The following is a 17,390-nucleotide window of genomic DNA, read 5'->3' as shown; positions in this document are numbered from 1 at the left end:
CCAGCCAGTAATGATTACAGGGTTAATTATTGATTTTTTAATTCATGCCACAAGGCGGTCGCTAGCGACCGCCTGGCGCACGAGTGGGTTAAGTAAGTGTACCATAGTCTTACCAGTAGGTTCTTCTGAATCAAATCTAACAGCATTGCTACTTAAGACGTTTTCTTTCAATTGATATGAAAATGCTTTTGAAAAGCTTTCTAGGTCATAAAGACCATCAGGTATCGTAAAAATGTCATTTATTTATCCAATAACTTGATTTAATTTTGTTATTCTTCCTAGCTTCACTTATGTTGTGAAAGGAACAATGTATTCCTGCATAAGTTAAACTAATACTAGATGCATTCTGAATTTCTTTGTTCGGTTTACCGGCCTTTCGGATACATAAGATAAAACTAAAGGCCGGAATTCCGGCCTTTCGGGTTCAAAGGGTTAAGTATAATGTTGCTACACATGAAGTCACTACTCGTTTTTACTGGATGATGACATATTTACTTGTTATACCATATGCAGAAAATGAGCAAAATTTCATAATCCGTCCACAACTATTACTACAACTGTTATAGTCCGGGAGCCATGGGGTTGAACGTGGAAATGCCGGATGCAGTTTTTTTCTCTGCAGTTAACCTCTATTGCACATTTTTCAGCCGCTGTTATTGCTTTGTTCAGACCATCCGAGGTTGTATTGAATTTTATGGCGTCTGATGATGTCACCCAATGGCTCAATGTATATGGAAAACAGGAGGGGACCCACAACTGATCCTTGAGGAACCCCGCAGAGTGCTGTTTTTTCCGACCGGGCTTCATCAATTTGCTCAAATTGTTTTCTAAGGGACAGGTAGGACCGGAACCAATCCAATGCAACTCCAGATATGCCAAGCCTTGATTCTGAATGGGACAATAGTATTCCGTGGTCAGTTGTATCAAATGCGGCAGACATATCTAGAAGCACAAGGACTGCCCCCTATCCAGGGCACCATCAATGTCAGACTTGATTTTGATCAGGGCAGTCTCCGTACTGAACTGTCGAAGGGTCTGCTTCGGCGCCTCTCTACAATGAGACCCTTTTCGAATGTTGTCGATCTTGCCAACGAAGAAAGACGCAAACATGTTCGCAAGTTCAGCTTTATCACTCGTTGAGAGGTCTGGTTACATCTATCTGAAAGTAGCCCATTTACCTCTCGAAAAAGCACCTTGTTTGAGCATGTGGAGTGTTTATCTTGGAACTATTTTGACTTCGCTTTGCATATCATAGGTACCACTGCTTTGCTCTCCTGGACATACATTTGCCGGTGAACTTCCAGTCCTGTAGTTTTCCATCCACGCTCAAGCTGGCGCCGAAGTAGGCTTTCCTCATGGATCTCATCACAATACTGTGGTTTTTTGTGGTTCCCTTGATTTTTAGCTCAGCTGAAAAGCTGAGCTATTCATATGAGTAAATGGTAGAATGAGTGTCCGTCTGTCTGTCTGTCTGTCTGTCTGTCTGTCTGTCTGTCTGTCTGTCCGTTAAACAGGCACGTTTCAAAACTATGGCGGATAGGCGATAGATTTTCCCTCTGAGGCGTTGAGACCCTTCAGGATTCCTGAATAGACCAAATGTGGGTCCGGCAGGATGAGCGGTTTGGCCACTAGGTGGCACCAAGCGAAATTTTCCAAAAACTTTTCCAGCAGCTGATTTCTCAGTTGGGGATCATGAATCAAATCATATTTTATAGAGCAAAGCTTTCTCTTTCATTATCAATAGGCGTAGTTCATGAATTTCTCACCAGGTGGTGTTACTGGCGCAATTTAGTGAGCACCCCCCAGAAGAGCATTTTAAATTTCGCGCGAGTTATCCCACGTCCAATCACACATGCAGCGAACGTCACGTCTCGAGTCTGCGCAGTTCAGACGTAAGGAGACCATGCTATGGAATAGATCGCGTTCTGTCAATTCAGAGGTAAGTTCTCATTAAATTCACAATTTCATAGGCGATAATATTTGGCTGCTTGTGTTATTGCATGTTGATGACATTAGGGAAGGCTTGGATTGTTTAATTGGATGTGATTAATTTGAAATAGTTCGTCGACGATCGTTGAAAAACGATCTGCGAAATGCAGCTTGGTTGGTCTGAGAAACGATGTCAAAGTCCGGCTTTAAATCATGGATTTCTCAACAAATAACTCTTGTCACATAGCAGAACTAATGTGAATAAACAAGACAATAATAAACATCGTTCTGATATCATCGGGTAAGGTTGCCAATGTACATAAACAGTGTAATTGAGGATCGACGCCAGCGATTTGAAATGTCAACAAACAGTAAATGCGATATGATACACACTGACACTTGCACACTGTACATAGCACAATGCTTCAAACGGGGCCGATTCATCACTCTTATCACAATGTATTCCCAATCATATCAATGAACTTCCTTGATCATTCGGCCCTAGCGCCTTATCAGTTGTTGTTGGCCTTGTATTTGATATAAAACTTGGCTAGCTTACCTATTCTATCAAAATTAAAATGTTATCTCCTCATCATGTTTTGCAGGACAGGAATGATCTGCAGCTGCATTTGAACATATTTGGTGACTACATCTCAAAGATGACCAAGAGAGAGGATCGAGCTATGACTTTGCACATCCCATCGACTTCGGTGTTCACCAGTGCAATCATCAGAAGAGCCAGGCAATTCTAGTATTGAAGTATTTCATTCTGTAATACTTACCTCAAAATTTACTAAATAAAGAAAAGCGCATGTGGCAGTTGGTTAAAAAAATCAAGTCTATCTGTTTAAAGTTTTTACTTGCTATCATTATTATCAACATTTCAATGGTGGCATTCTGCTAAGGTTTGTTAAAGAGTTTCACTTGACTTAAGCAGGGTGTACACTAGTAAAATATTAGCAACATTTTACCAACATTTTACCAACATTTTACCAACATTTTACCAACATTTTACCAACATTTTTACAACAATTTTGCAACAAGCCCTTCAAGGCCCTGTGTTCACTAGCAACAAAATTGCAAGAAATTAGCAACATTTTTACAACATGTTGGTAAATTGTTGCAAACTTTTTAGTGGGAACAAAGGGAAATAGGTATTTTGGAGGGAAAATGGATGATTCCAAGGAGAGAAGATGTGTTTTGAGTGCTTCTGCAGCAATTTTAGCTGTCATTGTTGAGAGACGGAAGAGGCGGCGAAATAACCAAAGAGAATATGGACCAGGCCCTGGATCAAAATGAGGGTGGATGATGGGGCATACCACTGCCTGTTAAGGCCGCGTATCCATAGGGTATGCCCTTGTGTAGTGTGGCGTTATGGCGTAACAGCCTTGTGACCTGGCACGATGCCCTGAGTCTCCATTGGATATTCCTTTTTGGTCATGTAGGCCTTTGTAGTCCTCATTTCGCAGCGGTCAATCGCGTTTATTCGCACGCTGTCATTATTTCAGAAGACAATTTCTTATGAATATTGAAAATGAAAATACAAGTAACTTGTATTTTCACTTGCAACATCAAATTGACATGTACATGTATATAAAACCTGACTTTTAAGCAACAAATTACAGGTTCGTGCTTGTTATGATAATCATCAGTTTAGGGATCCCAGAGTAGTTCCCGTTGATGAACCTCTTGAATTAATTTCGCCTCAGACATTGCTTCCGTGTTGTTCACTCGCAAAAGAATGGACATGTTCAATCCCAATATGGGCCTATATTCCCAATCCACAGTGCATATATGCCCGCAATGTGACACGGCATAACCTATGGGAACGATCAATAACACCAACGAAGGTTCATTGTCTGTGTGGCGCGCCAGGCGGTAAAAAGGGAATCTGAGTCGTGTGAAGACATAATCTCAAGCGGTCTGTGCAACGTGTCTAAATGAGCTTTATGCATCCTTGATGTCAATCACTAGAGATAATGCCTGAGTGGGAACAGGTGACGTAATTCGACAGGTGGCGACTTGTCATAGCAGAATATCGCAGCGATTTTTGCAAAGCGACAAATCGCATCAGTGGGTTCAGGCCTTTACTCAGCCTAAGAATAGTAAGTAGTAGCCGATGTCCCGCTCACCTGGGGCTTGGTGAAGATTGTTTGCTTGTATTGATCGTTTACCTTGTTTAAATATTCACAATTTGATGACTTTCAAATTTGAAAGGGTTAACACATCATTGTAATCATATGACAGTATGTGTGGGAGCCAGTCGACATCGTCATGGAAACGTGAAATCGGTATCCTTTAAAACTCCGTAGATCTTCACTACATATCATCAGACAACCAGTTAACAAGATAACCGTTATTTCTTATACTGGGTGAAATAAAATAAGGTGAACCGAACTTTGTGAATCTAGTCCAAATTATATGATGCTTTTGTTTTTGGCACCTTGGAAACCACCATTGCCGGAGGAGAGGGCTTGCTGGCATTTATCTATCGGTCTGTCAGGGTTCCCTTCTCTGTGTTTCCGTCAACACTAAACACTCTAACTTAAAACTTTCTTTTCAAATGCAGTTAATGTGTAGCATAGCCGTAGGTGATATTTGCTACATGTGTTAAAAATTTGCCCAATCCAATTCTGGTTTCACCACTAGCGGGCTTTTGCTGAATGCAATTCCTCCTTTTCAGCTCAATGGAATGCAATAAAGTTTGTATGGTGAGTGTATCTACTGCGGATACGTGATATATCAAATGGGCTTTTACCTTTCCAAATCACAGAGGTCAAAGTGCAAAGTTCATAGTTTGCTATGTAAAAATTGTCTGATCCTGATTACGTTTTCACGACTAGGGGCTTTTGCTGGGAACAGGAAAATTGCTATTCCTCCTATATAACTCAGCGTAATTTCATGATGAATATGGTTAGTATATCTACTCGGGACGCATGATGCATGTATACCAGATGGGTTCTTGGCTTGCCCTTATCTCCAAAATCAAAGAGGTCAAATTTCTTTTGGTCAAATATTAGTCCATTGACTTACGATATATGAGGGGTTCAGGCGCAAAACCCTGTAAACGCCATTCCTATGAAAAATGAGATAGCTGTACCAATGTACAGCTTTTGGCATGTAGATGACGTTAGTCAAATCATATTGTTGCAAAATCCCGTAAGTCCCATCGTAAATGCCTACCTTAAACCCAGTTTGTTTGCAAAACCCAGTAAACGCCACCACCATATTGTTGCAGAAACATGTAAGTCCCTGAAAGCCAATCACTGATGAACTGCATGTCACATGACGCACAAATGGCGGCGCCCACGTTCGCAAGGCTTTCGCTGTAGAAGAGCGTTTTTTTTGTCAATTTCTGCTGAATTTACGCAAAATTAAGATGAATAAATTGGATTTTAAAAGTTTGGCTTTATGGGAGGCATTGAATTAAATTGTGCAGAAATTTTCTGAGGTATCCAGTACTGATTTCATTCACTTATCACAGCAGGATGGCTTGGCCTCCCAAGTGACGGACAGTCGGTAGTTTCTGGTCTGTAGACTCCTGGCAAAAAACACTAACATTCAAAACTATTCACAGACAGGAATTTGCTCTTTTATTAATCCAATTTGAGTACATTGCTAACTGTGCTGTGTTCTGTTATATTTTCATGGGTATTTTTCCAGTGATAGGTTTTGCAAATACATATTTTTTGGACTTACTGAATTTTGCAAAAATAACGCATTTGGACTTACAGAGTTTTGCCGACAATATCAATCAAAATTGCTTAATAACTAGTTTTCATAATAAAGGTTAATTTTTGAAATTCTGGCCTTTTGTTTACCACCCAATAACTATTTGATTACAATGAGAGTAAACCAGTAACCAATGAACCTACTCCCAAACAAAAATTCTTGTTTTAAAACAATAGGGGTATTGTGGACTTACTGGGTTTTGCGCCTGAACCCCTCATATGCTCTATAGTGACACTGCTTTGAGGTAATAGATATAAGAAAGACACTGTTCTTTTCTGAAAATTGGCCCGATTCAATTCATGATTTGGCAACAAGGCACTTTTGCTGAAAACAAAACCTGATGATATTTCTGGATAGAAAGCTCAAAGGCCAGAGTTGTGTTAAGATTGGAACCCTTGCACATCATTCGAATGTACTGAATCCATTGGTTTATATCAATGGTAACTCATAAATTGAGGAATAGTTTTATGCCTCTGCCAATGCGTAAAGCATTGCCGAGGCATTATGTTTAACCGACGTCCGTAGGGCGCCAGGCGTCAGGCGGCTGGCGTGAAGCGTGAAGCGTCGGGCGTCTGTAAACTTTTCGTTTCTGCTCATTTTAAGGAGAACGCTTTTAGCGATAACCACAAAACTTGTTTTTGTTGGTTGACCTTTACCTAAGGAAGGTTCCTTTCGAAAACGGTCTCGTTTTGGTTCTCATTATGGCCTCCAGGGCGGCGTGTTTGAAATTGGTTTCTGTCAATTTCGAGGAAAACTGTTTGTCCGATCAAATTCATTTTTGGTGTGTATGTTGGGGGTGACTAGAGGAATGTTTCTTTTGAAAACAGGCTTGTTCAGATTGTCAATATGGCCCCCAGGGCGGCGTGCTTGAAATCAGTTTCTGTCAATTTCTAGGAGAACAGTTCGTAGGATCAAATTCATTTTTGGTATGTACGTTGGGGGTGACTAGAGGAAGGTGCCTTTCGAAAACAGGCTTGTTCCGATTGTCAATATGGCCACCAGGGCGATGTGCTTGAAATCAGTTTCCGTCAATTTCGAGGAAAACCAGTCGTCTGATCAAATTCAGTTTTAGCTCGCCTGTCAGGTGAGCTTATACAATACTGCAGCATCTGGCGTTCGTCGTCGTCGTCCGTCGTTAATTTTTTACAAAATAGTGGCACGTTTCTTAACCATTTGACCCAGAAAGTTCATACTTGGTGTGTGGGTACCCCTAGACAAGACCTTCCTTCAGAATGAAAATCAGCGCAATTTGACTGCTGGTCTGCCATATAGGGGGCGGTCTTTGACAACCTATTTTTGTCATTTTGAAGGTTATGGTTAAAGCTAGAGTGATGCACATTTTATGGTGGCAGTATCTAATAAAGGTACATCATATATCACACAGGTTTTTGATTTGACCTGCATTTCAAGGTCACATAGGTCGAACTCGAAAAAAAATTTTAGTGGCACGTTTCTTTACTATTGGTCATTGACTCTCTAAATTTAATATGTAGACACATATTATGCATATCTATATGCTGACACAGATTTAGGTCGGTGTGACCCACAGTTCAGTTATAAGTAGGTCAAGGTTAAAAAACTCCTTTTGCTTTATTCCAGCAGATTGAAGTTTGAAATGAAGTTTTTGAGGTCTGCATGATATAGAGTTTTCGATATCAAATATATTAGTTATGTTTCACATCACTAGTTGGCGGTATTGGGCAAAATTGTTAGTTGGCACATTGCCAGCAGTTTTGAATTTCGCGGTTCGAGGCAATCTGTCGGTATCCCAGATGTGCAGTGTTGTTCTGCGCCGCGAGAGCTGCATACTACAGGTATAGACGACAGCCATTTTATAAGTTTGAAGCGTGACGACAAGGAATTAAATCACCTTCAATCAATGGTATAAATCGATCATCCGCTCTTCAGACCAGGTGGTATGTGTTGATTACATTCTTGTGATTGTTTTAAAATTATTAGTTTGTTCTCATTGCCGATTGTTTCAGAAAATTTTGACTATGATTGGAAGGTAAAATGACAAACTTGTTTGGTTGTTCTTCGGTTTGGAATAGGGAATATTGGTCAATGCAAAGCGCAGTTGTGTTCAAGCTACCCTGCCAATACGGGTGGCGTAATAATTCTGCTAAAGAACAATAAAATGATGAATTGTATCAGTGTGTGTCAGAAGTTATGTGATGTCCATTCCATTTGACGATCCCGAAGTTTCGAGAATACGTCAAAATGGCGGATGCCGTCATCAGAGATTAGCGTCAAGCCGGAACCTTTTGTTACACTATGCGCTTTTAAACTCATGTTAACGGCTTATAATGACCCAGATGCTACTCATTGGGTAAACATCCACTAAAAATAGTTGCTTTAACTTTTGTAAACGTGTCACGAGTGCTCAAACAACCATTTTTGTGAGTGATGGTAATAGGTAATCTTGTGATTGTAAGCAAATCTTTTGTAATAAGTAATTAGGCCCCACAACCCAATTTTCATTTCGAGTACTGAGCTGAGTAGGCCTAGGCCTATGCCTTGCCATGGATATATTCGCTATCTGCTGATGGGTAGGGCCTATGCTTGACCGGGAGTATGAGTTGACTAAATTGATTATCTTACTCTTCTTATTTACAACCCTATTTAGTAACCTTGGCCAGGGCAGGCTTTATTGTTGACGTGGCGAATTGGTGTGTCCAAATGCGCTGTTTATTTTCAATAGTCACCGCATAGCTAAGACACATATAAACCCGTTTTAATTTGCCAGAAAACATCTCTCAGCTTCTCCCACAAAGAACGATTCACCTTATTCCAACGTCAGTAACATGTGCACGCGGAAAAAAATATGACCAACTCCACTTTTTCAAGACAAACCACACCATCCTACAACTATTACATGATTAACCCCTGTTCTTTCTCAAACTCTCCCTTTCATATCGACAGTTGAGCGCAATGGCCCTGGCCATTTCATTTGTATGTACGTTGGGGGTGAATAGAGGAAGGCTCGTTTCGATTGTCAATATGGCCACCAGGGCGGTGGGCTTGAAATCAGTTTCCATCAATTTCGAGGAGAACCGTTCGTCCAATCAAATTTATTTTTGGTATTTGCGTTGGGGGTGACGGGAAGAAGATTCATTTTGAAAACAGGCTCGTTCCGATTGTCAATATGGCCACCAGGGCGGTGGGCTTGAAATCAGTTTCCATCAATTTCGAGGAGAACTGTTCGTCGAATCAAATTTATTTTTGGTATTTGCGTTGGGGGTGACGGGAAGAAGGTTCCTTTTGAAAACTGGCTTGTTCCGATTGTCAATATTGCCACCAGGGCAGTGTGCTTGAAATCAGTTTCCGTCAATTGCGAGGAACCATTTTTTTGATCAAATTCATTTTTATGCCCCCGCCAATTCCTAATGCTTTGCGGAGGCATTATGTTCTACCGATGTATGTTCGCCCGGTCCGTGCGTCGGGCCGTTTGTGCATCAATTAGCCGTCTGTAAACTTTTCGTTTCCGCTCATTTTAACGAGAACACTATGAGTAATATCTATGTAACTTTTTATGTGGGTAGAAAAAGATAAACAGGCATTACAGACCAATAACTCTTTCACGATGTCAACTAAACCCAGTCAGCTATGACACCAGCTGCCCGGGGTTGTCTGAAAAACACTTTAATTTCCTAATACACCAACTCAATGTGCTTACGGCGGCATATGCCACGCCTTGCGTTTCTCTTATTTAAAATGTATCTTGCGGAAGTGTTATCATGCTTTCTATTGTTTGCTTGTATCAACAACCAGGATGAGATTATAAGTCTGAAGGCTTAGGCTGAGAGGGGATGGATGCATGCCACCATTTCGACAGTGGTTAAAATTACATCGTTTAATTTTCAGAAGTAGCATTTAGTCAAGAATTGACCCCATTGTATATGTCCTTGGCGTTAACTTTCTTTCTGTTCTGATCCTACTCCCAGTATGTCCTTGACTCTCTCCTATCTCATTTCAGCCCAAGGTAGAGCATCGTGACATGCTTTCAGGGCAACACAACTGGTATGCATGTTCACACGCACGACCGACTTACTGTAATGTATGCAAGGAGGCCCTGTCAGGGGTCACGTCACATGGCCTCTCCTGTGAAGGTATGTACAAGGTGTAAATGAATACTCTTGATACTTCTAGATGTTGAATATTTGCTTTCACAGTTCGAGTATTTATCTTTATTTCTCTGCCTTAGCAGGGAGGTGTTAGAGTGGGGGCTGATGGAGTCCAGATTCTGGTTCCTGCTTGGGCCGAATCACGACTATAGTTCCACAGAAACTTTGGTCAGTGCATGGTTTGTATCCTGTTAGGATTTGATATGGATTATTGCAATACTGCATTAGATACTTAATATTTCGTCCAGGGCAGTGGTCATTGTAGCGTTTGTCTTTGTTTTGATAAAACGGCTTTATCCGTGTTAATTTCAAAGGCAGTTGATTTCTTACTTCCCTGCTTTAACAGAGATATTATAGAGTGGCGGCTGGCTGGCATCTGGTTCCAGTTCCTGCATGGGCCGAATCACGACTATAGTTGTCACCCGGAGCCTGTGTGGGGGGGGGGGGGACATGGAAATAGTACATGGCATCAGGTTTGGGCTCGTTTCAACCCTGTAGCTTCTAAACGACAGAAACAATCCTATCTAAATTCAGTGGAAGGAGTGAAGGACACCTGAAGATGAGTCTCGCCAAAAATCATCCCGGTCTGATTCCAGGTCTGGCCAGTAGAGGCAAAACGTCATGCCGTTGGCTGATCGCCGCTCTCTAGAGGCAAGTTTTCCTTTCCAATCTGTAATTTTTCAACAACAAAATATTTTGGCAAGGAATTTGGTGTGCTAATAAAGGGCGGGCAAAAGGCATGTTCAGTCAGTTGGCCGCGCCCCCATTTCTGCATAATTCTCTCTGCATATAATTACGACTTCACTGCATATAATTACGAGCTCATTATCGTGTACATTTAGGCGTGAAAAATATGAGGTCAGAAATCGATCCTAAACTTGCCAAAATCTGAATGACATGTAAACTGAACATATTATTCTAGATGAAACATTAATTAGTAGTTTCATTAAGAAAAAATTGTAAAAAGTCCTGAGGTTTGCTGTTTACGTGACTTTGAACAGCGGTCGTCGCCCGAAAATTTGCAATTTTTTCACGTAATTTTGTTGAATAAATGCACGTAACTCATCAAAACGTCACGCGTGCTCGGAAGTAACGACTGATATTTATTGTTATATGTATCTTTGACTGAATAAAACGATAGTAAAAATGATTATTTCCGTCGCACGGCTGGAAAATACGTTTAAATTGCCTCTGATTTTTGTCAGAAAATGTTGCAGCCGGATTTAGGTTCCGACCACACCCGAAGTTGAGCCGAAGAGGCCCGAACACTAGGATCGCCACCATCGCTACAAAACGAGTTCTAGAATACTGATTATGAAAACTTGTCCAATAGCCCATCCTGCCGTCCCATCCCTCCTTTCATGAGACCACCATTGCCCAAATTTAATGACAAAATGATGCAAAGAAGAAACTTAACATTAAAGACTAATCCTCTCTTCTGCATCTTGAAACTCTTTAACAGTGAAACGCTAACATTGAAACAAGAACACCAATAACAAACAGACAGTCAATTGTTGAAGGGTGTAAAACACAATGCCAAATTCAAATTCTTGCAAGTGGTGCTGTTGAACTTTTCAAGTGGGGGGAATCAAACTTATTTTCATTCGTGACGTTATTTGCTAATGATTGTTTACACCATGTAACAGCTTGACTTGTTCATCAAACCCGATTGACTGGAGAAGTGAAAGTATTAGCTGAAAGATAAAGCAGATTTTTCCTGAATGACAACATCATGGATGTACAATTACAACAGACAAATTGATGACAAACTTCAAGTTAAACCAATCACAATCTTGCAGGAAGATGTCCTGTAATAGGTTAAGTTTACACCTTTAACACTGGCATTGGTCATGCTGCTCAAATTACATACTTTATCAGCTTTTTGGTATTATCTTTTACTGATACAGCAACTCTAAAAATGAGATGATGGCAAGTTCTGTGCGCGATGTCTGGCACAAAATAACTCTTGTGGGGGTACTGATGAGGCTATTCCCGGCTTTATAAGCATCATTGATGGCTTGGAAGCCCGTTCAGACCCAGGCCAGGGTCAGGGAAAATAAACTATCCATCCAAAGGTCGTCCAAAATTACCAGACAATGCCTATTATTGAGCCATGTCACGTAGTAGGCCCTGGTGTTTTGGACCGTGAAGAGCCACATTGTAATGTGTATATGATTTCTTTTCCTGATCTATGGCAGCCTTTTACAGGCAAATCTGGCAAAAAAGTGCCTAAACATAGGCAACTAAAATTACCAAACAAAGAAGAGATATATCATTATGAGAAAGTTTATTTTCACAGAGGATATACAGAGAAATTTCTGAAGAATCAGCCGGATTGCCCAACAGTAGTAGTAGTAGACATCTCAGTCACCTGGATCTTTTCGGAAGTGAAGCATCATGGCTCAGGCTTTACTCTTTGAGCACATCCACACAAATCGATAGTATTCCTGGTTAATATCAATGACGATATGGTGGAACACATGACATACCTCCAGTCTCATAACATTAACATAACACTCGCTCAGTCACTGTCACTCTGACATGTCTGATGACTATTCTACCTGTAGCTTTATCAAAAGGCTCAAAATCATCTGGTCATTTGGCCACAAGTTGTAGAAATTATAGTCAGACTAAGCATATTCATCAACAGAACTCAAACTGGCTACCATCATGCCATTCTCACTTTTAACCACAATTTTTTTGAGACACGCTGTGCATTAAAATGTTTTACAATATCGCGTTGTGCACGCAATTGCCGCAAAAAACTGCTTGATTAACATCACGTGATCCAAAACGTCATAAATGTTAATGAGATTTTTTCGAAAAATCACCAAATTAAGTGCCAAAAAAGAAATATTTAGGAAACCGGGTGCTCAAATGTTTTAAAAGATATGAATTCATTTAGGATTGGTCAACCATTCCGCAAAAAATCAATTTACCAAATATCGTCGCAAAGTGGGAAAATATCTTTGAGTGAGGTATGTTCAGCGAAGATTGCGAAAATATCATCTTTCGAAAAATTGATCAAACTCTGTTGATTTTGCTTGGAATTTGATGAAATAAACACCAATTTTTTCTTTCAATAACTAACAATTTCGCCATCTTTGATCAATCGCTCTCCCCGAACAGTCGTGCATGCTACAGAGGTTTTAGTCTCTGCCACAAATATGGTGCGAGTAAGTACAACATTTTTACCGATAGGTGACAGTAGCAGTGCAACGCAGAGAGAAACGCTTTTTGAGCGCTGCGAATGGGGGCGCGGCCAACTGACTGTGTTGCATTGAAGAATCAGCCGAGTTTGATTCTGAACTTGGCCACCAGGGGGAAAAAACAAAAAAACAAAAAAAGTGTTGGTGACATCATCTCAGAAAATCAGAACCAAACATGGCGAATGCATGTGGTGAAAGTAGGGATTCTTCATAAATTTGTAGCGATTGCAGCACTTCGTCGTCTGCTTACAGCCAATTTCTTGCCGCCGATTATGATAGTAATGATATTGATGAGGTATTCGGCGATGTTGGGGGTTTCTGGGGCGGGATGACCTTGTGGTTCTGCCATCCTCATATCCGCACTTTCAGAGAAAGTTCGGATATATTGTTTTTATCAGTATTGTCTGTCCGACCGTCTGTATGTCACACTCTTGTGACCTCTCTACATTCTGAATGAGTTCGCCTAGACATTTCATATTTAGTGTCCACGTGTATTGGGTGAATATCAGGGCTAAGTGCAAAAGGCTGATTTCACACTCATGATGGCCGACTGTCGGCCATTTGTTTGTAAAACTTGCAAATCCCTTGTGACCTCTCTACATTCTGAACGAGTTCGCCTAGACATTTCATATTTGGTGTGCACGTGTATCTCGTGAATATCAAGGCAAAGTTCGATAATGGCTGATTTCGCACTCAAGTTGGCCGACTGTCGGCCATTTTATTGTAAAACTTGCAAATGCCTTGTGACCTCTCTACATTCTGAACAAGTTCGCCTAGACATTTCATATTTGGTGTCCACATGTATCGGGTGAATATCAAAGCCAAGTTTCATAATGGCTGATTTCGCACTCAAGATGGCCGACTGCCGGCCATTTTGTTATAAAACTTGCAAATGCCTTGTGACCTCTCTACATTCTGAACGAGTTCGCCTAGACATTGCATATTTGGTGTGCACGTGTATCGGGTGAATATCAAGGCCAAGTTCGATAATGGCTGATTTCGCATTCAAGTTGGCCGAATGGCGGCCATTTTGTTGTAAAACTTGATAATGCCTTGTGACCTCTCTACATTCTGAACGAGTTCACTTAGACATTTCATATTTGGTGTGCACGTCTATCGCATGAATATCAAGGTCAAGTTCGATAATGGCTGATTTTGCATTCAAGATGGCCGACTGGATGACTAGACCCAAGGGCATGCAAGTTGTGAAAGCTTCGTCATGACCCCAGATTTCTATGATCGTCCAACCAAATTTGCTCCCACCACATACAGTTTACACTAGATTATGCAAGTCCCACACGTTATTTCCCCACATGCTCCACGTAGCGTTTTTTACTCCGATATCTGTTGATGGCTTCCTGCTTGTCCGGATGTTCATAGGCACTTGAAAGTGGGGTGGTGGTTCTTCATTCTGACATATTTCTCCAGCTCGGATGATTCTGCACACCTCTTTCTGTAGTTCAGTCACAGCCTGAAAAACGACAGTTGTTGTGTTAATGAACATTAACTAAGCGGTGGCCTAGGAAAAGAGTCTAGCCAATATTTTAAAGACATATGTATATATATTTCAAAAAAAGCCAGCACATTTTAATTGAAGATGTTTTGAAGTGTGTCCCCATTCACTTGGACGACTGGCTTGGGACACTTTTCCTGGACCACCCTGTAGTATTACTTCGGAAATGATACTCATCCCAGGTGAACGTATAACTGTGACATACAGGAGGACATCATAGATTCCTTCACCAGGCCTATTTTTAGCTCAGCTGACAAAGTCAGCTGAGCTAGTCAAATAGCTATTCGAGTGGTGTCCGTCCATCCATCCATCCATCCATCCATCCATCCATCCATCCATCCATCCATCCATCCATCCATCCATCCATCCGTGGACAAAGTTTGGCATTTTGTAATCATACAACCGAGGCACTTCAAATCTAGTCGTGCTTATAAACACCGCAGAAAATGTTGCTTACAGAAAAAAATTTGGGCGATTCGACTCAAATTCAGCTCCCCAGGGGGCAAAATGCGTAAATGAAAAAACAATTTTTTGACGCTCTATTCCAGCAGATAAAAGCTTGAAATAAAGTTGAAAAGGTCTTCATGATACAGAAGTTTTGATATAAAATAGATTAGTGTCGATTTATATCACCAGTTGGCGGTAGTGAGCAAAACTGTTGTTTGACCCCGGATGATTCCGCTTTAAATTTCCCGCCGCGAACTGACATGAAAACCTCGAACCAGGGAATACCGGACTGCTGGTATTGCCAGTCCATTCACTGTATGAACGGCTCGTCTGGGGTAAATTGACGAGGCGGCTCGACCCTCCACTGCTCGGTCGAGGTTACCTGGAGTACTATCATCAAGAAAATGGCGGTGACCTTTTTATTTCTACCGGAGCGATGATTTTGTAAGTGACAAATTTTCTTATTTAAGCCTTTACGGAAATGTATTTTGGTACGAAACTTCACGCAACGAGAATGTGTTCAAATGCCCTCATAACGATGAGTTCAACGGAATTTGGTCAAAACAACCTTCGAATGGAGTCAACTTTCTTTGCGAAATTGAAGCGAGGACCTCATTATTTATCGTAATTTATGCAGATCTGAGTCCAGCTGATTGGTCAAGGAGGATACCGCGGTGACGTCACGGCTTTTCCAAGATGGCGCTGCATATTGTAAACAAACTCGATCCACGGCCAAGGGAAAATCAAGTCATCAAACAAAGTTAGATTTTTCGCATTAAACCAGAGTTATTAGTACTTTTCTGCTATGAAATAAGTCTTCAGACAATAAGTTATCATTTGAATAATGAAAAGTGCTGTTTTGATGGGGAAAAATAGGGTTTTTTAAACCAAATATCCGGGCACCGATCTTCCAAAATTAGGCCTAGCGATGGTTTCAAAACAGTCTCCCAGATATGGGGCAATCTCTTCATTATCATAATGGGATTTGGAGGCATGTTTACAGATTTTACAAGTTCGAGACCTGTAGGACCTAAAACTCCATAGATCCCCATAGATCCCCTCTATTTGTCGAGTTAGCGCCCCTGTAAGATCATGCATTTTCGGACACCAGAACGAAATCTTTCTGCGGATATCGCGGTTTCGGTGATGATCAAAGGAGAAATTGACTGTTCTTAGAGTTGTATGGACAGAAATGAGTTCATACTTCATGAATACATGAATATATTATGATATGGGCAGGCTTCTAAGTCAAAAACAATAACAAACTCAACTGCATCTCTACCGTGTATCGCGTAGTGCATTACCTAGTCTATTTCGTAGTGTATTTTAGCGGAGACATTATTTCCGCACTTTGACCACGCCAAACGTCTTTTTTATTCGTGGAAGTTAATCTGCTCTGTAAATTTTATTTTACACAGGAAGAATCCATACTAGGTATTGCAATATTTCATGTCTATTGGTGTTTTTGTGTACAGGAGCGCACCAGACAGTGGGACGTTGAGATGCGTTCAGTGCTGGTGCTGTCAGTAGACTGAATCTGATTGGCCATAGCGATCACTAATATGGGATGTGACCACGTGATATGACGTCACCGCGGTATCCTCCTTGCTGATTGGTGATGTTCTGAGTTGTGTTCAAACTATTGGAAACTTCGGAAATTAGTTCTATATTCTGCAGGAGTATATTATAGCCATTGATGTTGACAGCTAAAAGCACGAAAACTTCGTTTATTTATCAAACTGTATCGAGTGTTATCGAATCGAATGGATGTGTCGATCGTCGGGGCGGATTGATATGTGGTTGTGCGTCCAAGGCGATTAGGTCATTCAGTTAGTTTGAGAAAGATCATGATCATGAAGATGCGTGTTGTGTTATCGTAACCGGAATATAATTTGAAGTTATTAGTGGTGTTGTCATTGCCATTTTTTGCATGGAATGATAGTTCGAGAGCTCTCATCGACGTATTCAGCATTGACGGAAAGTAGGTCAGGATTTGGCAACACGCCAGCTGTCTCACATGTTCCTCCTGGAGTCACCAGGTGCTACAGCCAACACTGTACAATCACTTTCCATCTTGACGTCTGGTAATAATCTTTGCCAAATCAGTGATTCTTATATAATTTACTCCATGATTGCAATCAGCCTTTGTTAAATTCCAATCACCTGCAGGTCAGGTCAATCTTTTAACAATAAAGTTAATTTTCTTAAGCACCTATTTATCTTACTTCTTCACATACAGGGCATCCCAAACACTTTGCTAAATCCACTAACCCCCCATTTCAAGTTGGTATTGCCAAATCTATCTAAAAGTATCAGTCAAATTGCTAAACTATGAATTGTATCTGCTTACTCAGCTGAGCGCCAGGCCCTTGGGCCTCTTGTTAGAACAAATACAGACTGACTGAATGAGCACTTGGTCAGAACACGTTTTTATGT

The 17,390-nt window shown here is 40.9% G+C and overlaps 1 protein-coding gene across 2 annotated transcripts in view; it reads left to right on the top strand.

The window, feature by feature from the left end:
- The window catches only part of LOC135494968 (diacylglycerol kinase delta-like), a 782,762-nt gene that overhangs the window by 327,394 nt on the left and 437,978 nt on the right, over nt 1-17,390 (top strand). For both annotated transcript variants that reach the window (XM_064783336.1, XM_064783337.1), the window contains one exon: nt 9,638-9,770. In XM_064783336.1, the coding sequence (XP_064639406.1) occupies nt 9,638-9,770 (133 nt within the window). The remainder of the gene's footprint in view (nt 1-9,637; nt 9,771-17,390) is intronic.

The sequence above is a fragment of the Lineus longissimus genome, chromosome 10 (genome assembly GCF_910592395.1).
Source record: "Lineus longissimus chromosome 10, tnLinLong1.2, whole genome shotgun sequence".
Taxonomy (NCBI): Eukaryota; Metazoa; Nemertea; class Pilidiophora; order Heteronemertea; family Lineidae; genus Lineus; species Lineus longissimus.
Note: the sequence above shows the minus strand (reverse complement) of the source record. Positions and strands in the feature narration are given on the sequence as shown.